At 36.5% G+C, this 27578-nt stretch overlaps 1 protein-coding gene across 2 annotated transcripts in view; it reads right to left on the bottom strand.

The window, feature by feature from the left end:
- Positions 1 to 307: 307 nt before the first annotated feature.
- The window catches only part of VPS35 (VPS35 retromer complex component), a 33819-nt gene continuing 6548 nt past the window's right edge, over positions 308 to 27578 (bottom strand). For both annotated transcript variants that reach the window (XM_082437702.1, XM_082437703.1), the window contains exons 2-17: positions 25795 to 25893; positions 24380 to 24476; positions 23151 to 23274; positions 22480 to 22662; positions 20891 to 21104; positions 19812 to 19895; positions 12750 to 12859; positions 10310 to 10406; positions 10055 to 10203; positions 8448 to 8655; positions 7877 to 8032; positions 5869 to 5991; positions 3309 to 3488; positions 2561 to 2800; positions 1931 to 2074; positions 308 to 1282 (exon numbers count right to left, since the gene is read on the bottom strand). In XM_082437702.1, the coding sequence (XP_082293828.1) occupies positions 1103 to 1282; positions 1931 to 2074; positions 2561 to 2800; positions 3309 to 3488; positions 5869 to 5991; positions 7877 to 8032; positions 8448 to 8655; positions 10055 to 10203; positions 10310 to 10406; positions 12750 to 12859; positions 19812 to 19895; positions 20891 to 21104; positions 22480 to 22662; positions 23151 to 23274; positions 24380 to 24476; positions 25795 to 25893 (2388 nt within the window). In that variant the 3' untranslated portion in view covers positions 308 to 1102. The remainder of the gene's footprint in view (positions 1283 to 1930; positions 2075 to 2560; positions 2801 to 3308; positions 3489 to 5868; positions 5992 to 7876; positions 8033 to 8447; positions 8656 to 10054; positions 10204 to 10309; positions 10407 to 12749; positions 12860 to 19811; positions 19896 to 20890; positions 21105 to 22479; positions 22663 to 23150; positions 23275 to 24379; positions 24477 to 25794; positions 25894 to 27578) is intronic.

Raw genomic sequence — 27578 nt, forward strand, 5'->3', positions numbered from 1 at the left:
AGATAAATGTTTGTTTTAAGACACTAAGTTTTGGGATAATTTGTCACACAATAGATAACTAATATAGGTGGCAGCCTTTTGGGAGTTTATGTGGAGGTATCATGCCTAGGAAAGCAGAGTAAGGCTGAAGAAAGCAAATGAGTAAATATGACTAAAAGAGTAGATGGTGCCTTGCTCAATAAGTGTTTAAAACAAGTGAACAGTTGAACAAGTGAGTGTTGTGAACGTGAGAATGTACAATAAACTCCATACACATTCTACTAGTTCCTTTTATGAATCAAGGTAGTATGAAAGGAAAAAGGTCCAAAACTGTTAATAGCAACTTTTATTGTTTCACTGGTGGAAAAAAAAAAAAATCATAATTGTATGATGCATTTCCCCCTAAATTTACAACAATGAAGGTTATACATAAATTATATAGATCACAAATTTTCTATTTTATACTATTTAGAACAAAATTATTTTGATAAATACGTCCAGAGGACAACCTAACTTCTTAATGGATGGCTGAGTCCAAATATGCAAAATATAGCTTCTGGTTTAGACCATGGTGCTTTAAAATTCTCAAACATGCATTAATATACTCTAATTTTAGGGAAAATATTACACATGGCCTTATCTTGCATTTCAGGAGAAGCCCAAGCTGAATTTCACAAACAGTATTCCTTTCCTCTAAATTAATCTCAGAACAGAGAGACAGACACTTTCTGATTAGTACTCCCAAGTAATGAAGGAAATTACACACTCAACAATGAAACAAAACAGAAAAAAAGGAAGGAGAGCTTCATTAGTCACAGAGATAAGTGGGGTTTTTTTGGCTTTTTTTGTTTGTTTTTTTTTAAACAGATCGCAGGAATTTAAAATAGCAGATCAATCATGCTACTTAGGGTGATCAGACAGACCTGAACACTTATGAAGTGAATAATTTTATTAAGGTCTTGAAGGTGAGTGTCTGGAGGTACTGGGTAAAACACACCACAGGTAAGAAATGGGAAACCTACCTCAGCATTTCTGAAAGGCACAATCTATGGAAGGGAAGCCTAGTATAATAAAACCCTTACTGGATGTACATGGAAAGGAGGATGGTGAGCCTGGCTCCTTTCTAAAGGATGAGACCCTCGTAAATTGGCCCCTCAGATTCCGGTGATTCCCGCCTCAAGCGCAAATGCTCCAGTGTGTTATGAAAATGTTTGTTAATCTGTTCTGTTTCTTCACTGGACTCAAGATTTGGGAGGTCTTCTCGAATCTTTTGGATAAGCTGATTCAAAACCTGAATCGTGACCTACAAAAGAACAATTTCACCATCAAGCATGTACCACAAAAAAAAAAAATAACGTAATTTAATAAAAATGTTTTGAGGAGCTTGTTACTCTCAGCAGTTATCAGATTATGAAAAAAGAGAAAGAAAAAAAAAAGAGATGAGAACATGATTCCTGGTTTGAGCAACAACTATTGGCCATTCATCCAAAACAACAACGACGACAACCAAAAAAAAAAAAAACTTAATGAAAATACAGAAAATCATAAACCAGTAAAAGAACAAAAGCAAAATTTTATTTAACCTACAAATATTGATCCATCCTTTATTTGGGAATTATTCTACACTTGTATGGGATGACAAATCAGCCTACTATTCAGCATTAATAAATTATTTTTTATTTTTTAAACAGAGAGTGACTATTTTATAAAATATTCATAAACAAAAGAGATAAGAATTTTCTTGCACATAATGAGCTCTTCTGTAAGATGCATCTATATAGACAGAGAAGAATTTTAGAGAATCAAAGAGACCACTAGGTAGATTCTCCAAACTCTGACCCTTGTAAACAAAAAAGAAAAGTATGAGGATGATAAACTTTTGTATGTATCAAATCTAAAAGTAGGAAAGGAAAATAATTAATTCACTAACAACAATTTATTATTCACTTACCGCATCATTTTCCTTTTCATAAAAATAGATATATCTGTTCAGAATTTCTATAAAAAGTTGCACTTGTAGAGAGGGGTCCATGCACTGATTTGCTATTTTTAGAGCTTTCTTTAGGCATTCCATTACCCTCTTGCCTCCGTGAAGCTAGAATAAAGGGAGTGAGGGGAGTATTAAAGAGGGAGTATTAAAGAGACTAATGAATCACAAATGTCCCATTTCACACAAAGAAATAAACACACTACAGTGGCTCTTTCATATTTTAAAAGGACAAAACCAATTTAAATCCTCTTCATTTTTTAAAGTACACAGCTGTATTTTAAAACAAATATATTATTTGTTTTATATATATGCTAAATGTTTTATATTTATGTATTTTGTATATTTTTTAAAGATGGTGGTACAAACTTGCTATGTTACCAAATCCTCAAAGTGGAGGCTTCACCACAGGATGTAACTCTCTATGTGTTACTGTCCATTTCGTTTCTTTTAACAAAACAAAGCAATATTCTTTGTCAGGTTTCCAAGCACTGCACATGTTTCACCTCCAAGGCAAAAGGCCCCAGCAGCCGTTCCCTATCAATGATCCCCTCTCCTCTAACACTGTTGCTTAGGAATGACCTCCCACCTTACCTCCTCCCCATTTTTGTCTGTGTTTCTGCCAGACCAGAAGAGATGTGCACAGGTGCTCACAGCTCGGCCCTGATCAGGTTTCTTCAGAAGTTTGGATGCAGCAAGAGCACACTGAGTCCTCAAGGGTTCATGATTTTCTTCACTGAAGCACTTCATCCTCTCAAAAGTACCAATGATCAAGGTGATGGCAGCCAGCTGTGCTTTGGAATCGCTGATTTCATCTTCATACAGAGAAAATGCCTGGTACACACAAAGCAGAAGTGACCTTTAGGGACCAACCATCTACTAGAGCATTTTCCAAAGTATTTCCCATCAAAGCCCCATCCTGTGAGTCATTCAGATCAGAATATGGTTCAGATCAGAATATGCAGTGCCCTCGCTTGGAGAGGCACAAGACAAAGATGCTGACAAGTTGCAACAAATAAACTTGTTTTAACTTTTGTTTAATCCAGGGTTCCCAAAATGAATTAACAATGGAATTATTTTCCCCCATGAAACAGTTTTTACCATGACCCACTGGAAAATCTTCAACCTCATTAGCACCCAGTAACTGATCAATTTTCCTGCTCCAAACCAGTCAATAAAACTATAGTGTTAAGAAGCATAGTATTTCCCATCAAGATGGTGAGAAAGGGGTAGTTATAAATTCAGTGAAGAGTAAATCCATGTGCACCACCACCATTAACTACAGACAGGTGACTGAACAGAGCAAACGGATTAAACATCCCAGAAAGAGAGCAGATCACACCTGGGACATAAATTCATATGCTACTGTTTCATGATTTTCAAAACCAATTTCTCCAGCAGCTAGAGCCCCCTGAAGAAAAAGTCTTAAGGGTAATTCTGCCAGCTCTGCTTTGATCAAAGCACTGATCGTCTGGTGAGCAAATGAAAAAATCTTCTGGCATTTCTTTTCCCATTTGTCATCCTAAAACAAGAAAAGATAGTTTAAATTACCTTAAGTTCAAGATTAACTTGCTTAAGAGTATTCATTTTATATAAAATGTCTATAGAACAAACAGGAAAAGTGATAAAGTTGAGTTCACAGTTTTCCTGCTATCTTCTGTCTCATCTGTGGAGTACATGAGGAAATCAAGCAGGAAGTCTTCTCAAAACATCCATTTGAGGTCACTGGCTTTGCAATTTTTATATACTTGGCATTTGTTTTTTTGCATCAGAAAAAGCAACATATTCCCACACTGGACAAAATTAGGAAAATACACAAAAGAATTTTTTAAAAATTAAAACCATTCCTAAATCTACCACCCAGCAATAATCACTGATAACATTCTAATGTTAATGTCTTCCTTTTTCTATGCAAATATAATGTAACTGGGATCCTTTGTGTATGGTTTTCTACTTTAAAGTACTTACTGAAGAGTTAAATTGGGCTCATGCTGCATGTAATTTGTATTCAACTTCTTTTCTTTCACTTATTTTGTCATAATTTTCCTCATGATACTAAAGTTATTTAAAATCATTTTTTTTGTTTTTAAGAGAAACTTCCAGTGTTGGAAGAGTTTTTTTGTTTTAATTTTTATTTATTTATTATTTATGGCTGTGTTGGGTCTTCGTTTCTGTGCGAGGGCTTTCTCTAGTTGTGGCAAGCGGGGGCCACTCTTCATCGCGGTGCGCGGGCCTCTCACTATCGCGGCCTCTCTTGTTGCGGAGCACAGGCTCCAGACGTGCAGGCTCAGCAATTGTGGCTCACAGGCCCAGCTGCTCCGTGGCATGTGGGATCTTCCCAGACCAGGGCTCGAACCCGTGTCCCCTGCATTGGCAGGCAGATTCTCAACCACTGCGGCACCAGGGAAGCCCTTAAAATCATTTTAATCACTAGAAAATATTCTACAAACTGGATATAGCATAATTTACTTAACTACTTCCTTTTGGAAATAAATGTAACGTAACGAATGGTCTATAAACACAAAGCTTTATTGAATCCCTAATTTTTTCTTTAGTATAAATTCTTAGAAGTGGAAATACTGGATTTTATAAGGCTCTAGTTACACACTGCCAGAGTTTTCTAGAAAGACTATAGTAATTCACATTCCCACCATTACTAGATGAGAATGAATTCTCATCACACCACTGCCATTGCTGAACCTTATTTTCTTTCTTTACCAGTTTGATTTCTAAAAAGGTTCACTGTTACAATTAGTAGTGAGGTTAAATATTTTATCCATGTTTGACCATCCAAATTTCTTATTAATGCAATTGATTCTTTTCACTTTTAAGAGAGGATAATAGTCACAGACTTTTACAAGGACTAAATGCAAGAATCCAAGTTTATACTCCTTGTCACAGTGTACGGCACAGAGTAAGTAAATGCTCGTTGCTTTTTTTATTGTTACATTCACAAACATCTATCCATAAAATACTGGGAAAAAGGAACTACATGAGAGGCTGGCCTCATAAAAACTGGCCAAAGGCATGCTATGTCATACTGGTAAGTCTACTGACTATACCTTGTTTCTCCATTATTAGAAAATTAAGTTTATGGTGTTTGTTCCTTAATATAAACCTGACTGTCCAACTTTCAGGTACATTAGATTAGGGTTTTTTTTTTTTGGCTGCACCGTGAGGCTTGTGGGATTTTAGTTCCCCAATCAGGGATGCAACCTAGGCCCTCGGCAGTGAAAGCACAGAGTCCTAACTACTGGACCGCCAGGGAACTCCCAGATTAGGATATTTTCTACAAAAGTACACCACTGAAGACTTAGCCATAATCCTGCTTGTAAAAGGACTAAGCTCATTAAAAAATGTACACAACTCATAAAATTACTCAATTACAGGCTTTTAGAGAGCAGCAATTATGCAATGCTGGGCCCTTTCATTAGACAAAGCTAACGTGAATTAGACCTTACTTGTTATGTACTGCAACCTCTGAATAAGATTACTGTATCACTTCAGAATTAGTACTTCATAAAGACTCCCAAGAAAATAAAATCGTTCTTGAGAAACTAAAGCATTCTGAGCCATTTTGTAATAAACTTATAGATGTCTCACAAGTGATCTTTAGACACAGGAAAAACTTCTAACATAAATTTAAACTGTTTTAATCTTTCATTTCTAAGTGTTTTTTATGTGATTCCTCAACTAGTATGTAATCTACCAACATCACTATTGTCAATAGTGATACTTAAGTATTACACAGGATGAGTAATGAATGGAGAGTTATTGAAACTGGGATTTTATTACACCCTTATCTATTTGTATATGTTTCAAATTTTCTATAATGATAAACTAAAACACATACACAGAGGAAAAAGGGAAAAAATTAGTGACATACTTAAAAGTAAACCCACCACTTTAGAATTCTCTTTGTAGCGAAAAGCCAGCTGGTAAGCTGCAAATACCAAAGGTGGCAGTGTAAAGCGAATCCGTTGATTTCCACCAGCTCCAAAATGTTTTCGTGCTGTGTTTAAAATCTGACCAAAACAAACAAAACCCATTAATCTTTTCTGTAATTACAGAAACTATAATTAATCATTTATAAAATTAAATGGGAGCTCTAATCATCATGATTGCTACCATTTTTTGAATATATATGATATACTAGACTTCATGGTAACTTTTACATTTCTTATCTTGCCGAGTCATCACAATCACCCTAGAGACAAATACTAACCCCATTTCACAAATGGGGAAGACTGAGGTTCAAAGAGGTTGTATAACTTGCCCAGAGTTACACAGCTAGTCAGGGGCAGATATAAATACATGTTCATATACACATGTAAGAAGTATACTGTGTTGATAAAGAGCACAGGCTCTGAAGACAGATACATTTAAAAGATTCTAACACTTACTATCTGTGTGACCCTAGGCACATTAATATTTACCTTCTCTTAGCTGTAAGTTTCATTTGAAAAATGGGGTAGTATATTTCTCTTAGGGTTGCTGGGAAGATCAAGTAACAGATGTAAAGTGTTACCAGTACTAACACAAGGCATGTACTCAAAATATTGGCTATTATTATGATACAAAAAATATGCCTATTGCTGGTATATCACACCTCCTACTTCAGAAAAATATTAAGACCATGTAAGTCAAGGGAAATGGTAATACACTTTAAAAAAGAGCCATGAGGAAACAAATGTCTGGTTGTTTCAGAAAAAAACCACAAGAATTCATGAAATAACTTAATATGTGTGTCACAGTGTGTGACATATTCAGGTTTTATAAATTTCTCTGACAATCATAGATGGATAGGAAGAGAATGCATTCCCCCTTGGGTAAGTCACAGCTAATGGTCCTCACCTTAAAGGTGTTTCTGTACATGGCATAACCAACTGGCCACAGGTGAAAAGCATACTTCCTAACTACTACATTTGGTATACAACAAAAAATGAAAACACACATAGGCCATGTGTGTATGTGACACAGAAACATAAGGGAATCAGTTAAAACATCTGAACAATGGGGCCAGCCACTAGGTATAGATCACACACAGTGCACAGATTATCTGACACTATGCCAAGTCGAAGACTATCGCACTACCAACAGAAATCAGCTTCTTTTTCACAATGGCTATGAAGGAGTACGAGAGTGTCAACTATGACAAAGTCAACACAGGAAGAAAGTCAGGACTCATCCTCAAATAAAGGTGTTCTTCATTACTAACACTTAGCCTCATGCATCCAACAATGGTTAAACTACTTTGCCCAAACGATAATTAGGCAGCCATATGTGCTACCTTTCATAAACATAAATTGTCCAGTATCAGTCACCAATACTCCTACTCAGGCAACATGTTTTATTCATTTCACAAAGGTTTCTTGAGGACTAAGGATAAAGAAATGGAGAATCTCATCTGATTGTTTTTTGCCAGGAAAAGGGGGTTAAGAAAAAGGCAATTTTAATTTTAAAGTCTTCACACATTTTCCATGTGGCAAACACAGACAACTTCTATTTGCAAACCTTGGAAACATATACACAGTTGAATATAAGGATTTTACTCATACTTTAAAAGTTTATTATGAAAAACAAATGAACAATTCTAAAAGCAACACACAGTTCAAAAAGAAAATGAACATGGACTGATTATTGGACACCCAACTAAAGGAAGATAGGTTTTTCTACAATTCTTAAGAAGTCTTCAAAAGAAATGACAGCAACCAACTTGTTCTTCATAAGCTCCAGAAGTTTACAAACAATTATGCATTTAATCATAAAGTTCAGTTAATCTCTTATTCAGCTTCAACTCTTTCAAAACCTTTCAATACCACAAACTGGATGAGACCATTTGAGACACACCTACACAGGACTTCACTAGAAGTTGCTGAAGGGGTACATATAGTAAGAGCTAACGCATACCAAGTACTGCTGGTCAGGGTCCTCAGACCGTAGAAGATGAATGAATCTGCCCACAAGGCTCTGCTCATCAGCAAAGTCCTCTGGGTCAGGGTCTTCTACAGGTTGATCTGGCTGATCCTGAATCAACGTGGATACCAAATTCATTATGGAATCCACCTGTATCATCATGGGAGACAGAAACCCACTGGGGTGAAACAATCAGCATATAATGCCACTGACAAAAGCGTTTCTAGTTGTGTAAAGTAGTTACGAAACAGTATCAACAACATAATTCCTTCTTCTGTGTGAAAGTATATGCATGTTGGTACACATATAAACGTCTAGAAAGAGACGTACCAAATGTTAATCAATAGTTAATCAGTGGACCTCTCTTCCTGGTGGGATTATAGTTATTTTATAATTTCTTCTTTATACATCTCCAATTTTCTCATTTATATAATGAATAAGCTACTTGTAACTTTTTTTAGTAGTAAATTACCCTCCCCGCCTATCTCATGTGTTTGTCTCAAGGTCTAAAACCATAACTACATTGTCTCTGTTTTTCTAATAAAGCATGTGGGTATTCTCTTACCTGGTCTTGAGAGACAATTTCTGTGTTAAAATCCAGAACATTACTAAGCACATAACAACTCATGCTTTTTCTGGACTCGTAGTCAAAGTACTCAAAGAGTGGATGAAAATGTTTTAATTTCAAGACTGTTAAAATATTGTTGTAAGTGTCAACAGGTATCTTCAAAAGTCTGGTGAGCTCCTTTGAAACTGCACTACTGGTAGCAATACTGCAAAAAGAAAAACAGCAGCCCTTTAGTGAATGAAATTAACTTCTTATATACACAAACAGCACTTGATTCACAAAAATTTGAAATTTTTCATTTATAATATTAAAGGAAATGGGTCAAGTGAATCACACCACCCCAAAACACCCCAGTGACTTCCAGATGTCTCTCTAAACACATTTATTCATCTATTAATGTCCTATTGATACAATAAGTTATGCTAGTCTCCAATTCATAAACAGGTTGTATACCTGGAGTTAAAATGCCTGTCTAGAATGTGGTATTTCTAAGGGAAGTATTTTAAGTTGTAGTTAGGTTTCTAGGGCAGCCAATAAGTACGGTATATTCAGGGTGACAAAGCCATGCAAAAATAGCAATTCAACAAAATAGAAAAACACATAAATTATTTCTTCTGCATCAGATGTTGATGACTAAGGAAAAGCAGGATGAAATTAGGAACATTCCATGGGGGCTGAGGAATATCCAGGCATTTATAAGACCTTTAGAGGTTGGGATTTCTAATTTTTTATTTTGTCTAATTTTACTTTAAAACTCACTTAGTGGGGAAAGATATAGATACATCACTTATTCAAGATCTGGAATGTTTTTCAGTTCACAAAAAATGGGAGTGACAAAAAGAAAAAGGGGGAATAAAAAGAAATAAAAGAAAAAGAAGAAATCTTCCAGATGTTAACTAAACCACTGGAGGAGAGATGGAAAGCGGAAAGATTACATGAGTATATACAGGGGCCTATATACACAGGGCAAGGAGGGGTACAGGGCAAGGAGGGGCCTAAATTGACCACATGTTCAGAAGCAGTGGAGGATGGGACAGTAAGAGGACTGCTGGGAAAACATAACGGGATCAGAACTGTCCACAGTGGCCACTAGAGGATGCAACAGGTCCAGGACAGCATAGTTGAAGAAGATGCAAGAAGACAATAGAATATTATACTATCCTTGATGGTATCAAAATCCAAGCTCAAAATAGAGAAAAATTTAAACCAATTAATTTCCACACCTTAAATACATACATGCCTCCCTAATTTTTTCACAACTTACTCATCTGTAGGAAACCACTTCTCATGGAAATACTGCTTGATATAAATAGCTTCCTTACCAGTTTAAAAACTAACTCACCCATATATACAAAGGGGTCTGAATTGGAGACACTGGTCCCTGAAGACTGCTATGGTCTATGAGTGCCACTACTTGATCAATGTACACAGCCAGCAGTTGGTTGCCACTTTCTGCCCTGATTAGTACCAAGCATGTCGATCTAACAAATACTTAAAACAAGATGAATGCTAACATTTCAAAAAGGAATTGCAAAAGAAAAATAAATCTGGGACAAAAAAGTGCTTTACAAAGGTTTTTACAAAAATGTTTAACTTTGACTTACTGTTCAAGGTTGAGCTTATTAAATATCTCCACTGTTGTTTCTAGAACTTTATCAACGTAGTCCACACGATCAGGATAACACTTCATAGCGAGATTAATGAGAGAGACTTGTAAAGATACAACGTCCTCCGAAGGCATGTCTTGTCTAGACTGGAATGTTCAGAAAACCATGGAATTTATTTTAAACAATTAGAAAAGGATCCACCACCTGAGAAGTTTGAAAGTTTTGAGAACTTAGGAACAAAGCCATACAAACCTGTATTACTGTAGCCACCTGCTGTGAAAATATGTCAAAAAGTTTAATATCTGTTGGAATTCCAGGTCCATCTTCACGGTGAGCAAATAAAGCTAATCTAAAAAAGAAAATAATCTTTATTTAAAAGGATATAGGGATCTGGGTAGTGGGATCATGGATGACATTTTATTCTTTATGCTGTTCTGTATTTCTCCAAGTGTATTTCCCCTAGAACCTTTCTCCTAAAAAGATTTTTAAAATGGACATGGAATGTAGCTGACCATTCCCTCAATTCATTTTTAATGGAACAGTTTTACCAATGATGCCTTATTTCACTGCATTCTTACTTTATACCATACACAACAAATTTTCAACAGGCCAATTCTGCCAAATTAATTAAGTAGATATGGATAGAAATGTATTAAATGTGACAAATGTATTCAACAGCCATGATTATAAAAAATAATCTTTAAAATATAAAAGTACCTAGACTCTTTTAAGACACTGCATTTTTACTACTGAAAAGTTTAAAACACAACTAATTCTAAAAGTAGTAAAGTTAACATCTATTTACCACATCTTAAACTATACAAAATAACGTCTGTTCCATTATCACTAAGTGTTTATCATGGTTACAACTAGACCCACATTTTGTTATGCACAGAAGAACCACTACTGACAGAAATGGTTAAGTGACATTATACCCAACATAGGACAATCCAGTTATTAGCTTCCATTAAGAGTATTCCCAAATAGAGGACTTCCCTGGTGGTCCAGTGGTAAAGAATCACCTACCAGTGCAGGGGACGCGGGTGGGATCCCTGGCTGGGGAACTAAGATCCCAAATGCCGTGGGGGAATTAAGCCTGCAGGCCACAACTACTGAACTCGCACGCCTCAACTAGAGCCTGTGTGCCGCAAACTACAGAGCCCATGTGCCGCAAACTACAGAGCCCATGTGCCGTGGAGCCCGCATGCCACAAGAGAGAGAAAACCCGCATACCACAACTAGAAAGAAGCCCGCGCACCACAACAAGAGAGAGAAAACCCGCATACCACAACTAGAAAGAAGCCCGCGCACCACAACAAGAGAGAGAAAACCCGCATACCACAACTAGAAAGAAGCCCGCGCACCACAACAAGAGAGAGAAAACCCGCATACCACAACTAGAAAGAAGCCCACATGCCACAACAAAAGATCCCACATGCCTCAACGAAAATCCCACATGCCGCAACTAACACATAGTGCAGCCAAAAAATAAAATAAATTAATAAAAAAAGAGAAATGCTTAAAAAAAAAAAAAAAAAGAGCATGCCCAAGTAACTTATAATTCTTAATGTCCAGGACTGACAAGATAATTTGGAGAATTCTGCTATATAAATTCTCAGACTTTAAAACTAATAACTTAGATATTTAAAATATAATAAAAAGTATTTGCAGAAATAAATCTTCCCTTGGGTTTCTGGTTTCATAATGTTAATGAGTGTATGCTCACAAGCAGGACACATACTATGTACTAGTACCCAGCAGGCACTCGTTAAAGCTATCATTGAAGGCCAAGTTTTATACTTTTAACAAAGACCAAGGGCTAAAGAAGTCAAACTTAAACATAAAGAGGATTTACTAACATTTTTAAAATTTGAAAATTCTTCTTTAAAAACATGTGATGACGCAGTGATTACCTGAACATTCTTAATAATCTATATTTATGGCTACTTGATAAAGAAGACTCCAGATCAAACTGGTTCCCACTGAAAGATAACTTTCTTTTTTTTTTTAATTAATTAATTTATTTATTTTTGGCTGTGTTGGGTCTTCATTGCTGCACGCAGGCTTTCTTTAGTTGCGGTGAGCAGGGGCTATTCTTCATTGTGGTGTGTCGGCTTCTCATTGTGGTGGCTTCACTTGTTGCAGAGCACAGGCTCTAGGCACGCGGGATTCAGTAGCTGTGGCACATGGGCCCAGTAGTTGTGTCTCACAGGCTCTAGAGCACAGGCTCAGTAGTTGTGGCACACGGGCTTAGTTGCTCCATGGCACGTGGGATCTTCCTGGACCAGTGATCAAACCTGTGTCCCCTGCATTGGCAGGCGGATTCTTAACCACTGCGCCACCAGGGAAGCCCAAGATACGTTCATCATGGTAAAAAACAAGCTTGGCTCTTCAGTGATCTTTGGATTTATAAAATTTGGATTTATAACATCTTAGGTCTGTATAATGTCTTTAAATGCCAATTAAATGCATAGATTAAAATATATTACCTCCATGACCCCTGATACAATTAAGAGCTAAACTTATTTCATGTGTAAGCTAGACAAGCACTTAGTACTCAGACTTACAGAACTAGTGTAACTACATCAAAAATATTAATAAAGATGGAACAGAAAAAAAGAATTCACAAAAATGTTTTAAATTCATTATTCCCAAGTCAGAACATCTGCCCTCCAGTGTTGGATATTCTTACCTATCAATTAAAGCAATGATTATGTTTTTCACATTTACATTTTGGTGTAACTCGGCACAGGCCCGAAGAAAAGGATTCAAAGTTTGAAGGTGGAATTCATCAGGGAAAACCTGAAAATCAAATAATACTAAATTATTACTAAAACCAAATAGTAAAAATCAATTAGAAAAAGCATTTCACACAATATTCTGGACTTAGTATTTAAAGTTCATATTGTGGGAAAAAAATCATTTTAATCTTATACAACCAAATTCAAATACATCACTTTTAAGCCTCTCAAAACATAACCCCAGAAAGAAATATTCTATTAACCAAAGTACTGCTACGATTTTTTTTTCCAGGTTTATATTTATTTATCTATTTAATGCTCCTGACGATTTTACAAGGATTTCTGTTAGTCCCATTTCACAGGTAAGAAAAATGAGACTCAGTAATGTCAAAAATGACAAACCAAAATATCAAAATTTTAAGTTAAGGAAGATCAGTATTTTTCCTTTGCCTCAGCTTCCAATATGGCCCCACCTGGCACTGTTAACAACTCTGTCTTTATTTCCTTTTTTTCTTTTTTTAATTGAGGTATAGTTGTTTTACAATGTTGTGTTAGTTTCTACTGTACAGCAAAGTAGAGCTCCCGGTGCGATACAGCAGGTTCTTATTAGTTATCTATTTTATACACATTAGTGTATGTATGTCAATCCCAATCTCCCAATTCATCCCACCACCACAACCCCACACCCCCGCTTCCCCCACTTGGTGTCCATACGTTTGTTCTCTACATCTGTGTCTCTGTTTCTGCCTTGCAAACCAGTTCATCTGTACCATTTTTCTAGATTACACATATATGCGCTAATATACGATATTTGTTTTTCTCTTTCTGAGTTACTTCATTCTTTTTTTTTTTTTTTAGCAAGATGGAAGTCAGCGTTTTTTTTTTTTTTAAGATTTAATTCTTTTTAATTATTTATTTATTTATTTATTTATTTATGGCTGTGTTGGGTCTTCGTCTCTGTGCGAGGGCTTTCTCTAGTCATGGCAAGCGGGGGCCACTCCTCATCGCGGTGCGCGGGCCTCTCACTATCGCGGCCTCTCCCGTTGCGGAGCACAGGCTCCAGACGCGCAGGCTCAGCAATTGTGGCTCACGGGCCCAGTTGCTCCGTGGCATGTGGGATCTTCCCAGACCAGGGCTCGAACCCACGTGCCCTGCATTGGCAGGCAGACTCTCAACCACTGCGCCACCAGGGAAGCCCGAGTTACTTCATTCTGTATGACAGTCTCTAGGTCCATCCACGTCTCTACAAATGACCCAATTTCATTCCTTTTTACGGCTGAGTAATATTTCATTGTATATATGTACCACATCTTTATCCATTCATCTGTCGACGGGCATTTAGGTTGCTTCTATGACCTGGCTATTGTAAATAGTGTGCAATGAAAATGTGGGCGCATGTGTCTTTTTGAATTATGGTTTTCTCTGGGTATATGCCCAGTAGTGGAATTGCTGGGTCATATGGTAATTCTATTTTTAGCTTTTTAAGGAACCTCCATACTGTTCTCCATAGTGGATGTATCAATTTACATTCCCACCAACAGTGCAAGAGGGTTCCCTTTTCTCCATACCCTCTCCAGCATTTATTGTTTGTAGATTTTCTGATGATGGTCATTCTAACCGGTGTGAGGTGATACCTCATTGTGCTTTTGATTTGCATTTCTCTATTAGTAATGTTGAGCAGCTTTTCATGTGCCTCTTGGCCATCTGTAGTCTTCTTTGGAGAAATGTCTATTTAGGTCTTCCGTCCATTTTTTGATTGGGTTGTGTTTTTGATATTGAGCTGCACGAGCTGTTTATGTATTTGGGAGATTAATCCTTGTTTGCTGATTTGTTTGCAAATATTTTCTTCCATTCCAAGGGTTGTCTTTTTGTCTTGTTTACAGTTTCTTTTGCTGTGCAAAAGCTGCTAAGTTTCATTAGGTCCCATTTGTTTATTTTTGTTTTTATTTCCATTACTCTAGGAGGTGGGTCAAAAAGGATCTTGCTGTGATTTATGTCAAAGAGTGTTCTTCCTGTGTTTTTCTCTAAGAGTTTTATAGTGTCCAGTCCTACATTTAGGTCTTTGATCCATTTTGAGTTTATTTTTGTGTATGGTGTTAGGAAGTGTTCTAATTTCATTCTTTTACATGTAGCTGTCCAGTTTTCCCAGCACCACTTATTGAAGAGACTGTCTTTTCTCCATTGTATATTTTTGCCTCCTTTATCAAAGATAAGGTGACCATATGCGCATGGGTTTATCTCTGGGCTTTCTATCCTGTTCCACTGATATTTTTATTTTTGTGCCAGCACCAAATTGTCTTGACTACTGTAGCTTTGTAGTACAGTCTGAAGTCAGGGAGTCTGATTCCTCCAGCTCCATTTTTTTTTCTCAAGATTGCTTTGGCTATTCGTGGTCTTTTGTATATCCATACAAATTTTAAGACTTTTTGTTCTAGTTCTGTAAAAAATGCCATTGGTAATTCGATAGGGATTGCATTAAATCTGTAGATTGCTTTAAGTAGTACAGTCATTTTCACAATATTGATTCTTCCAATTCAAGAACATGGTATATCTCTCCATCTGTTTGTGTCACCTTTGATTTCTTTCATCAGTGTCTTATAGTCTTTTACCTCCTTAGGTAGGTTTATTCCTAGGTATTTTATTCTTTTTGTTGCAATGGTGAATGGGATTATTTCCTTAATTTCTTTTTCTGATCTTTCGTTGTTAGTGTATAGGAATGCAAGAGATTTCTGTGTATTAATTTTGTATCCGGCAACTTTACCAAATTCATTGATTAGCTCTAGTAGTTTCCTGGTGGCATCTTTAGGATCTTCTATAGTATCAGGTCAACTGCAAACAGAGACAGTTTTACTTTTTCCTTTCCAATTTGTATTCTTTTTATTTATTTTTCTTCTCGGATTGCCATGGCTAGGACTTCCAAAACTATGTTGAATAACAGTGGCGAGAGTGGACATCCTTACCTTGTTCCTGATCTTAGAGGAAATGCTTTCAGTTTTTCACCATTGAGAATGATGTTTGCTGTGGGTTTGTCATATATGGCCTTTATTATGTTGAGGTAGGTTCCCTCTATGCCCACTTTCTGGAGAGTTTTTATCATAAATGGGTGTTGACTTGTGTCAAAAGCTTTTGCAGCAACTATTGAGATAATCATATCGTTTTTATCCTTCAATTTGTTAATATGGTGTATCACATTGATTGATTTGCATATATTGTAGAATCCTTGCATCCCTGGGATAAATCCCAGTTGATCGTGGTGTATGAGCCTTTTAATGTGTTGTTGGATTCTGTTTGCTAGTATTTTGTTGAGGATTTTTGCATCTATATTCATCAGTGATATTGGTCTGTAATTTTCTTTTTTTGTCGTATCTTTGTCTGGTTTTGGTATCAGGGTGAGGGTGGCCTTGTAGAATGAGTTTGGGAGTGCTCCTTCCTCTGCAATATTAAGAGTTTGAGAAGACTGGGTGTTAGCTCTTCTCTAAATGTTTGACAGAATTCACCTGTGAAGCCATATGGTCCTGGACTTTCGTTTGTTGGAAGATTTTAATCACAGTTTCAATTTCATTACTTGTGATTGGTCTGTTCATAATTTCTATTTCTTCCTGGTTCAGTCTTGGAAGGTTATATCTTTCTAAGAATTTGTTCATTTCTTCCAGGTTGTCTATTTTATTGGCATAGAGTCGCTTGTAGTAGTCTCTTACGATGCTTTGTATTTCTGTGGTGTCCATTGTTAACATCTCCTTTTCACCTCTAATTCTATTGATTTCAGTCCTCTCCCTCTTTTTCTTGATGAGCCTGGCTAAAGGTTTATCAATTTTGTTTATCTTCTCAAAGAACCAGCTTTTAGTTTTATTGATCTTTGCTATTGTTTTGTTTCTATTTCATTTATTTCTGCTCTGATCTTTATGATTTCTTTCCTTCTACTAACTTTGGGTTTTGTTTGTTCTTCTTTTTCTAGTTGCTTTAGGTGTAAGGTTAGATTGTTTATTTGAGAACTTTCTTGTTTCTTGAGATGGGCTTGAATTGCTATAAACTTCCCTCTTAGAACTGCTTTTACTGCATCCCATAGGTTTTGGATTGTCGTGTTTTCATCGTCATTTGTCTCTAGGTATTTTTAAATTTCTTCTTTGATTTCTTCAGTGATCTCTTGGTTATATAGCAGTGCACTGTTTAGCCTCCATGTGTTTGTGTGTTTTATAGGTTTTTTTTCCTGTAATTGATTTCTAATCTCATAGCGTTGTGGTCAGTAAAGATGCTTGATACAATTTCAGTTTTCTTAAATTTTCCAAGGCTTGATTTTTGACCCAAGATGTGATCTATTCTGGAGAATGTTCTGTGTGCACTTGAGAAAAAAGGGTATTCTTCCACTTTTGGGTACAATGTCCTATAAAAATCAATTAAGTCTATCTGGTCTATTGTGTCATTTAAAGCTTGTGTTTATTATTTATTTTCTGTCTGGATGATCTCTCTATTGGTGTAAGTGGGGTGTTAAAATCTCCTACTTTTATTGTGTTACTGTCGATTTCCCCTTTTATGGCTGTTAGCATTTGCCTTATGTATTGAGGTGCTCCTATGTTGGATGCATATATATTTATAACTGTTATGTTTTCTTCTTGGATTGATCCTTTGATCGTTAATGTAGTGTCCTTCCTTATCTCTTGTAACAGTCTTTATTTTAAAGTCTACTTTATCTGATATGAGTATTGCTACTCCAGCTTTCTTTTGATTTCCATTTGCATGGAATATCTTTTTCCATCCCCTCCTTTCAGTCTGTGTCCCTAGGTCTGAAGTGGGTTTTTCGTAGACAGCATATATAAGGGTCTTGTTTTTGTATCCATTCAGCCAGTCTGTGTCTTTTGGTTGGAGCATTTAATCCATTCACATTTAAGGTAATTATCGATATGTATGTTCCTATAACCATTTTCTTAATTGCTTTGGGTTTGTTTTTGTAGGTCCTTTTCTACTCTTGTGTTTCCCACTTAGAGAAGTTTCTTTAGCATTCGTTGTAGAGCTGGTTTGGTGGTGCTGAGTTCTCTTAGCTTTTGCTTGTTTGTAAAGCTTTTGATTTCTCCATCGAATCTGAATGAGATCTTTGCTGGGTAGAGTATTATTTGTTGTAGGTTCTTCCCTTTCATCACTTTAAATATATCATGCCACTCCCTTCTGGCTTGCAGAGTTTCTGCTGAGAATTCAGCTGTTAACTTTATGGGAGTTCCCTTGTATGTTATTTGTCATTTTTCCCTTGTTGCTTTTAATAATTTTTCTTTGTCTTTAATCTTTGTCAATTTGATTACTATGCGTCTCAGCGTGTTTCTCCTTGGGTTTATCTTGCCTGGGTCTCTCTGTGCTTCCTGGACTTGGGTGGCTATTTTCTTTCCCATGTTAGGGAAGCTTTTGACTATAATCTCTTCAAATATTTTCTCGGGTCCTTTCTTTCTCTCTTCTCCTTCTGGGACCCTTATAATGCGAATGTTTGTGCGTTTAATGTTGTCCCAGAGGTCTCTTAGGCTGTCTTCATTTCTTTTCATTCTTTTTTCTTTATTCTGTTTTGCCGCAATGATTTCTACCATTCTGTCTTCCAGGTCACTTACCCGTTCTTCTCTGCCTCAGTTTTTCTGCTATTGATTTCTTCTAGTGTATTTTTCATTTCAGTTATTGTATTGTTCATCTGTTTGTTTGTTCATTAATTCTTCTAGGTCTTTGTTAAACATTTCTTGCATCTTCTCAATCTTTGCCTCCATTCTTTTTCCGAGGTCCTGGATCACCTTCACTATCATTATTCTGAATTCTTTTTCTGGAAGGTTGCTTATCTCCACTTCATTTAGTTGTTTTTCTGGGGTTTTATCTTGTTCCTTCATCTGGGACATAGTCCTCTGCCTTTTCATTTTGTCTATCTTTCTGTGATTGTGGTTTTCATTCGGCAGGCTGCAAGCCTGTAGTTCTTGCTTCTGCTGTCTGCCCTCTGGTGGATGAGGCTATCTAAGAGGCTAGTGCAAGCTTCCTGATGGGAGGGACTGGTGGTGGGTAGAGCTGGGTGTTGCTCTGGTAGGGAGAGCTCAGGAAAAGTTCAATCTGCTTGTCTGCTGATGGGTGAGGCTGAGTTCCCTCCCTGTTGGTTGTTTTGCCTGAGGCAATCCAACACTGAAGCCTACAAGACTCTGGTGGGGCTAATGGCGGACTCTGGGAGGACTCACGCCAAGGAGTACTTGCCAGAACTTCTGCTGCCAGTGTCCTTGTCCCTGCAGTGAGCCACAGCTGCCCCCTGCCTCTGTAGGAGACCCTCCAACACTATCAGGTAGGTCTGGTTCAGTCTCCTGTGGTGTCACTGCTCCTTCCCCCTTGGTCCTGGTGCACACACTACTTTGTGTGTGCCCTCCAAGAGTAGAGTCTCTGTTCCCCCCGTTCCTGTCCAAGTCCTGCAATCAAACCCCACTGGCCTTCAATGTCTGATTCTCTGGGGATTTCTCCTCACTTTGCCGGACCCCCAGGTTGGGAAGCCTGAGGTGGGGCTCAGAATCTTCACTCCAGTGGGTGGACTTTTGTGGTATAATTGTTCTCCAGTTTGAGTCACCCACCCAGTGGTTACGGGATTGATTTTATCGTGATTGTGCCCCTCCTACTGTCTCATTGTGGTAGGAGTCTCTAGACGTGGGGTATGTTTTTTGGTGAGTTCCAGTGGCTTCCTGTCAATGATCGTTCAGCAGTGAGTTGTGATTCTGGTGCTCTTGCAAAAGGGAGTGAGCGCAAGTCCTTCTACTCCGCCATCTTGAACCAATTCCAAAGTACACCTACAATTAAACTAAAACTAACAATACCTAGAAAACTTGGAGGTTAGTCTTTCCTACATTTTGGGGAGAAAAACACATCAATACAAAGACCAAGTTGTTACATTAATAGGAGAAAGGGATTTATTCAGGAAAGCTTAATTTCTCTTCAATCAAGATTGTGTTCCAAAACAATGAAAATTAATGAAATATAAAATGAGTTCTTTAATACCCTGAAATGTTCTCACCTACCTGAATAATACACTCCATGAGATATTCTTGAGCCAAAGCATCCCTGCAATTCACAACTTGCTCCAATATGCCAGTTAAAACAATCTGAAAAGAGAAAAAAAAACTTTTAGGAGTTAAAAAATTATTTTCAAAATCCTAAGTCACTCCTCTAACAATACATTTGAACTATTAGTTTAAAAATCATATTTTAGATTTTTCTGACCTATACTTCATTTCTAGACTAAACTTTGAAATTTTACAGAAGAATTTTTAAATAAAAAATTCTGGGTTTCTATTTCATAAAAGCCAAAGTCCATGTCACCAGTTTTTTTTCTTTTATGGTTTGTCCTTTTTGTGTCCTAGGAAAGCTTCATGTAATTCAAGGTTACAAAGATTTCCTTCATGTTTTCTTCTAAAAGTTTCATAGTTACAAATTTCACACTTATGACTTTGATCAATTTTTTTTAGTTTCTCTACATAATATGAGAATGGGTTGCAGTTCAGAGGCTTTGTTTGCATACAGATGTCCAATTGTTGCAGAATCACTTGTTGAAAAGGTTGCCTTTGCACCCTTATCAACAATAGTTGATTATATACATGTGGGTCTATTCTGGATCATCTCTTCTAGGGGTCAGCACATCTAGTTTAATGCCCATTTTTGTAAATTGTTTCCACATTGTATTTCCCTGCTTTTGCACTACATTGGCAGAATTTAGTAGCTGCAAACTATATGGCTTGCAAAACCAAAAAATATGTACTATCTGGTCCTTTACAGAAAAGGTTTGCTAATTCCTGATTTATTCTCCACTGATGTATGCGTTTATCCCTTTCACCAATACCACATTATCTTATTGTAGCTTTAGAGTAAATCTATAAAACAAACTAAATCTCAATTTAAAGAAAATTGGTATCTTGATAACACTGAGTCTTCCAATCCACAAGCACTGACTCAAAATATATCTTTTAGTTTATTTAAGTCTTCTTTGATTGTCAATGGTTTTCAGTGTAATATTGTTTTTAAAAATATTTCAATTTTAAAAATCAGACTTCAATTTACATCTCACGACATAAGAAATGATGAGAGGTAAAAAGATATAAACCTGTTTGTAACGTTCCACATTTACACCTTCCAACTGACTGAGGCGCACCAAATTTGTTCCCACTAAAATTCTTAGTTCTTGTCTTTCTCGTTCTCTTTTTTCTCTATCTCGGCTATGTCCCTGATGCTGCATTCGAACCCAGAGCTTGTTCATTTCTGCAAAGTTGAGTAGTACAAAATCCATGGAATCACTGATATCACCAGTTGTTTCTTCACTGCAAAGAAACGGAAAAATCTTTATATACAGTATTTAAATTATAGGAAAAATTACTACTATTCCTCTTCTTTGTGCATTTCCTTCTTACCTCTTTAATACACCAAATGCTTTATGAAAGACACTTTCAACCTCACTGGCTTAGTGCTCAATTTCAAGGGAACACACTCAAGAGAAAAAAATATCAGGGAGAGGGCACAGTTCAAGTGTAAAGGGACAAAACGCTCCCCCCCCCCACTCCCTTTCCTGGGCCAACTAAACTTGTTCTTGGAATTGTATTCCATTAATTCAAAAGGCCTAAAAAGTTGACACTTACAAGTGTCACTGTTATCTCATCATTTTATTGTTGAATATTTTATGTTTTCAATTGGAGTATAAGCTTTGTAAGCTCTGCAAGGGAAGATACCAAGTATTTCCTCCTTATTTTTACATCTCCTAAGATGGGGAACTTAGTAGTTTTCAAAATTTTTTGCTGATCACCTAATTAAATGCTCAAAACTGAGTCAAATCATAATAAAGCAAATAACCTCACCATCTTCTCTACACCGTTAAATTTTTATCTTTCCTATACCATTTAAACTTTTTGTCTTGTGCGTTGGTTAAATTTTTAGTAAAGTTTTTCTTTTGAAAAGGAAAGGATGCAGATATACTAAAAACCACTAAAATATACACATTAGAAATAAATGAATAAATCAACTTTAGAAAAAGGGAATTAAGTTCCTCAATCAAGGGAACGTATCTCATGAATAGTTCACCCAGCTGGATGAGACCACAGCAGGCTGACCATTTGCCCTTTTTGTGGGATAAAAGCACAATGGACTCGGATGCTGGAATACTGGTCACATAAGAGATAGGGCTCTCTTTGAATGGCTTTTTGTTTTCTGTTTTGGAGTTAATATCTAATTTGTGTGCACAGATAATTAAAATCACTAATACTCTAGGGTAACTAGAAGTTGACAAATTATAAAAACTGACAGACATTCAAGAAACAATATGAAAACTGGCTAGCTCATAGAAAAAGTTAAGCATATTTCATTATTTTATCACAAATACCATTTTCAAAATGTAACTCATTTAAAAAGTCACATTTTCAAAGAACATCTGATGGAATGGAAAAATGCTCTCAATTATGTTACATGAAAAAAGCAGGTACTAATAATCCACACATAATTTTTATAACAGTACATTTTGTATCACACCATATATACTGAGGAGTTCTGTTTCTCAAAGGAAATCTATACACAAAATGCTACCAGTGGCTGACTCTGGGCAGGAGAATTATTGATATTTATTTTCTTCTATATACTTTTCTATACGTTTTGTATGTTTTACAACAAAAAAATACTACGATTAAATCAAGAAAGAAAAGCACTTACTCTGTTGGCTCTCCTTCATCAGGTAAGATGTTTCTGGTACACTGAAGTAGATAATTTCGAAGAAATAGACCTCTCAAGGGGTGCTGCACACCTCGGCACATTTCTACTAAGTCTTTCAAAATATCTTTCCTGGACTGAGGAAATGACTTGACATATACAACTCCAACTGTGATCAACAGATAACTAGAAGAATTATGAGGCAACATTAGATTAGAAATATAAAATACTCAAGTCAAGAATTTGATAATATTCAAACATAGCACATACAAACATTAAAAAAACAAGACAGGGAGCAGGTTTTCTCCTGCACAATGAAGAAAATATCATTTGATTTAAAATATAACTGTTAGTACTGACACCTCTCCATTTTTATATATATATCATCCTCTTTAAACACATTAGGTCTCTTATCATTATATCAATTTTTCTAGTAGCAAGAAATTAAACAAAATATGTCCATTTTTTCTATTTCCAAAGTTCCTCAATAATCTATAAAAAGTAAAACTAATTATACTCTAAAACCTTTAAAAAATCACTATCTAAATGTTAACCTCTATTCATTAAGAAATTAAATAACCTTAAACTTGGTTTAAAAAAGCTGCTGATTTTAAAGGATAGAACATAAAGTGGGAAATGCAGATATAAAAGCCCTCAGAGTCTTAATAACTTACAGCCTTGGGATAATGTTTCCAGCATACTGTACAAGTTCATAGAGATCTGCCACTTTTCTTCCTTTAGCAAACTCATCTGTCAGGTAAACTTCCAAGTAGTGCAGTTCATCAGAAATAGCCATATCTTTTAATTATCATTAAGGATTCAAAGCTAAGTCAACCTAAGCAATACTCTGCAACTTGTTGGAGTCATTAAATTATTGGGCAAATTTCTTTTTTTTTTTTTTTTGATATTGCCATTTCTTTATTTTATTTACTTTTTGGCCACACCACGCAGCTTGTGGGATCTTAGTTCCCCAACCAGGGACTGAACCTGGGCCATGGCAGTGAAAACCTAGAATCCTAATCACTAGGCCACCAGGGAACTACCATATTGGGCAAATTTCTTAAATGTTACTAATGTATGAGAGTATTTTTAAATTAAGTAAAGACAGAATTTCTTCTGGGCTTTCCCTACTTTAAAATGAGGGTTTTAAAAGATGTCTGGTAAAGCAAGGCAACAAAAACAAGATTGCTTGTCAGACTACTAAAGGGTTTTGAAATGGCAAATCATTGATTTCCTTTCCATTTCGGAGTCCTGCATGACAAAATCTTAGCATTAAAGAACCAACTGCCTAGGGACTTCTCTGGTGGCGCAGTAGTTAAGAATCCGCCTGCCAATGCAGAGGACACGGGTTCGAGCCCTGGTCCGGGAAGATCCCACATGCCGCGAAGGAGCTAAGCCCGGGCGCCACAACTACTGAGCCTATGCCCTAGAGCCCGCGAACCACAACTACTGAGCCAGCGTGCTACAACTACTGAAGCCCGCAAGCCTAGAGCCCATGCTCCGCAACAAGAGAAGCCACTGCAATGAGAAGCCTGCGCACCGCAACGAAGAGTAGCCGCCGCTTGCTGCAAATAGAGAAAGTCCGTGCACAGCAACAAAGACCCAGCACAGCCCAAAACAAATTAAAAAAAAAAAAAGAACCAATTGTCTAATACTTTCAATAACCTTCATGAGAGTCTGAAAATTGAGATGTAACAACAACCCACTTGAAATTTAAGCATAGAAAAAGGGTTTCTGATACTAAGTTTTTCTTTTTCTCACTGAGCACATATGCATGGAGAAGGAGTACTATTGGGTTAAGACAATAACACAACTTCCGAAAAACTTAAGGAACAAACAAAATATGGCCTTATCAAGAAAAAAGTATGATCAAAATATTCATTCTTCAACATTCAAAAGATACAAAGTTCATAGTAGCTCTTTGGTGATAACATAGAAGTCCGGAGTTCACCAAGCATATTAGAAGCATGTTTCAGAGCATCCATAAGCTTGTTTTTGTCCTACAGAAATACCAAGAGAATTGGTGAGAATGCTTAATTTAAATAAACATTTAACTTGGTTATATAAACTCTTTCACCAAGGATCTGTTACACAGTTTTATAAGTATACAGCACCTAAATTATTTCAATCACATAAAAATCAAGTTTAGTTTCACCTTGCCTTCTCTTCACTGAAAAGAATAAGATACATAATTCCTCACCAGGGCTGCAAAGCTTAGCAAATCTAATTTATCTAGGGCCGCAAGCTTCCTGGCAATAACTCGTCTTTACAACCCCTAGCAACTCTGAGACTATAACTCCACCAATTCATATTTTACCTGCAATCAAGAAAAATGGCATACTGATTCTTTTGAAGCAAGATACTATTCTGACAATGGTTTGGTCATAGGTTAAATACTCTTCAGAGATGTCTGGAATAACTACTCCTTTAAGTATGCTTTCCTCCTCACAATGTCCATGTGTCCCACTTAACACATAAATGCAGACAATTCCTTTAGATACAGGAAACACTATTCATACACAGAAAGAGACAGAAGCAAGCAATAGCAAGCTCCATGCTCACCCATTTTCTTCATTCCAAGAGTTTTGTTTTTACAAATTGGTTTGCGAGAAAAGCAATACGATAGATACAATTGGTTAAAAGAGCATATTACTAAGCTTTAGAAACTCTAAGACACTTTACAAAGGCAAGATATTATTATCATCATCAACACAGCAACTTACAACTTGAAGTACCAGCCTATTTGGTTCCATTTCTTAAATTTTAATCCAGAGAATTTATAGTTTCTACACAGATAATCTCCTACCCTTTCAGAATATGAAAATATATAAATAGGTCTAATTTTTAAGGTAGTTCCTGCAAAAAATGTACCTATTCAGGACAGAAATAAAAGCCTTCAAGATAGGGGGAAAAAGCTGAATAATTCAAATTGAAAGCATTTAAGTCCATTTGTTCAACCAATATTTATTAAGCAACGATTATATGTCAAGTACTCCTCAGTTCTGAGGTACAGAACTAATGAGGCTAGTAATTCAGGTGAGATAGGGTATGGTGATAATATAGTGATGTGTAAATAAGAGTCAGGGTCTCTCATCCTCATGGAGCTTACATTCTGGTAAGGAAGACAGACAATCTCAAAACATAAATATAATGGTAAGTAAATATTTCAACAGGGCAATCTGTTGAAACTGCTCCAAGCAGTGCTTGAGGGAAGTGGGACTGAAGATTAGATTTACCAGAAGCAGTAGTGCTATACAACTTTAGAGAACACTGCATATGTGTTCTCAGGAATACACAGACTGCAATTGTCCTTCTTACCAGGCATCTCTTCATCTGGAATGACTGGACCTTCACAGCCTGTATGGCTTCATCCAAGAGCTTTTCCTGCTCATCCTGAGGTGACTGCTGTGTTGTAGGCTGAAAAATTTTTTTTAAAATCTCCCATTAATGTCTCATTAGCACTCTCTTCTAGTAAATCTGTTCTTTCTATAGTTCCCACCATACTTTATATTTCCAAGGCTTTCATATAAGACTCATTCCAGTTCTACATCTCAAACTAATTTATCAATTTTTGACAACTGAACAGAGAGCTGTGCCATCACTGAAGTTAACAGCATAAGATTGCTGAAGGAGAAAAGTAATATGTACAGAGAATTTCTTCTTCTCAGAAACTGACTCAACATTCCTGTAGCAGGTTGGCTTCAAAGAAATATAAGGTGGTAGTTTATGGCTGCCTATGTTCTGCTAATACACTCTGAATTCAACTGGAACATAACCAATCTGTGGTGATAAGTATAGTCTAACTCAAATCTCTAAAAGCCTCTCAACCACATCTTAGTCTATTCTTAGGCAGACCAAGGAACTAGTTTATGAGAACACTTATCCCCTTAGGCAATATATAACGAGGGACTAAACAGCTTAGAAATAAAATAGCTAAAATTATTGTCAGTGACCTGTAGTAGAATCATAAAGAGTACTCTCCTCAAGAACCTACCTTATCATTTCAAATATAGAGATCTACAGTTATAATGGACGAAATACATCTATATAGTCTTCTCTTTGCCATCAGAAAAATCTGCTTGCAAGATGAATTAGATCCACCTGTCAAGCAGTGTTAACCACTCCATCCCTTATGTTGTATAAACACTGTGTTTACACCTCTACTACAGCAGGTATCACATTATAATTATAAATCATGGCCATTTTTACATCCTTGGGACCCAACACATTGCCTGACACATAATGGATGCTTCATAAATGTTCACTGTATCAATGAATAAGCTGGTTTTAGATTATGTTTTTAATAAAAAATGACTAAAGAATCAACAGATGAGTGGATAAACAAATTGTGTTATACACATATAAGGAATATTACTCAATCATAAGGAGTGAAGTATTGATACATGCTACGTGAACTAACCTAGAAAACATTATGCTAAGTGAAAGAAACCAGACACAGAAGACCACATATTGTATGACTCCACTGATATGAAATACAGGCATACCTCAGAGATATTGCACATCCAGTTCCAGACCACAGCAATAAAGCAAATATTGCAATAAAGTGAGTCACATAAACTTTTTGGTTTCACAGCATGTACAAAAGTTATGTTTACACTGTACTGTAGTCTATTAAGTGTGCAATAGCGTTATGTCTAAGTAAACAATGTATATACCTTAATTTAAAAATAACTTATTGCTAAAAACTGCTACCCATCATCTGAGCCTTCAGTCATTCTCTTTATGCTGGTGGAGGGTCTTACATTGATGTTGATGCTGCTGACTGATCAGGGTGAAGGCTGGGGTGGTCGTGGCAACTTCTTAAAATAAGACAACAATGAAGTCTGCCTGCATCGACTGGCTCTTCCTTTCATGAACGATTTCTCGGTAGCATGTGATGCTGTTTGATACCATTTTACCTGTAGTAGAACTTCTTTCAAAATTGGAGTTAGTTCTCTCAAACCCTGCCCTGCTTTATCAAGTAAGTTTATGTAATATTCTAAATCCTTTACTGTCATTTCAACAACCTTCACAGTATCTTCGCCAGGAGTAGATTCCATCTCCAGAAACCACTTTCTTTATTCATCCATAAGAAGCAACTC

Source organism: Balaenoptera physalus (genome assembly GCF_965194825.1).
Source record: "Balaenoptera physalus genome assembly, chromosome: 19".
Taxonomy (NCBI): Eukaryota; Metazoa; Chordata; class Mammalia; order Artiodactyla; family Balaenopteridae; genus Balaenoptera; species Balaenoptera physalus.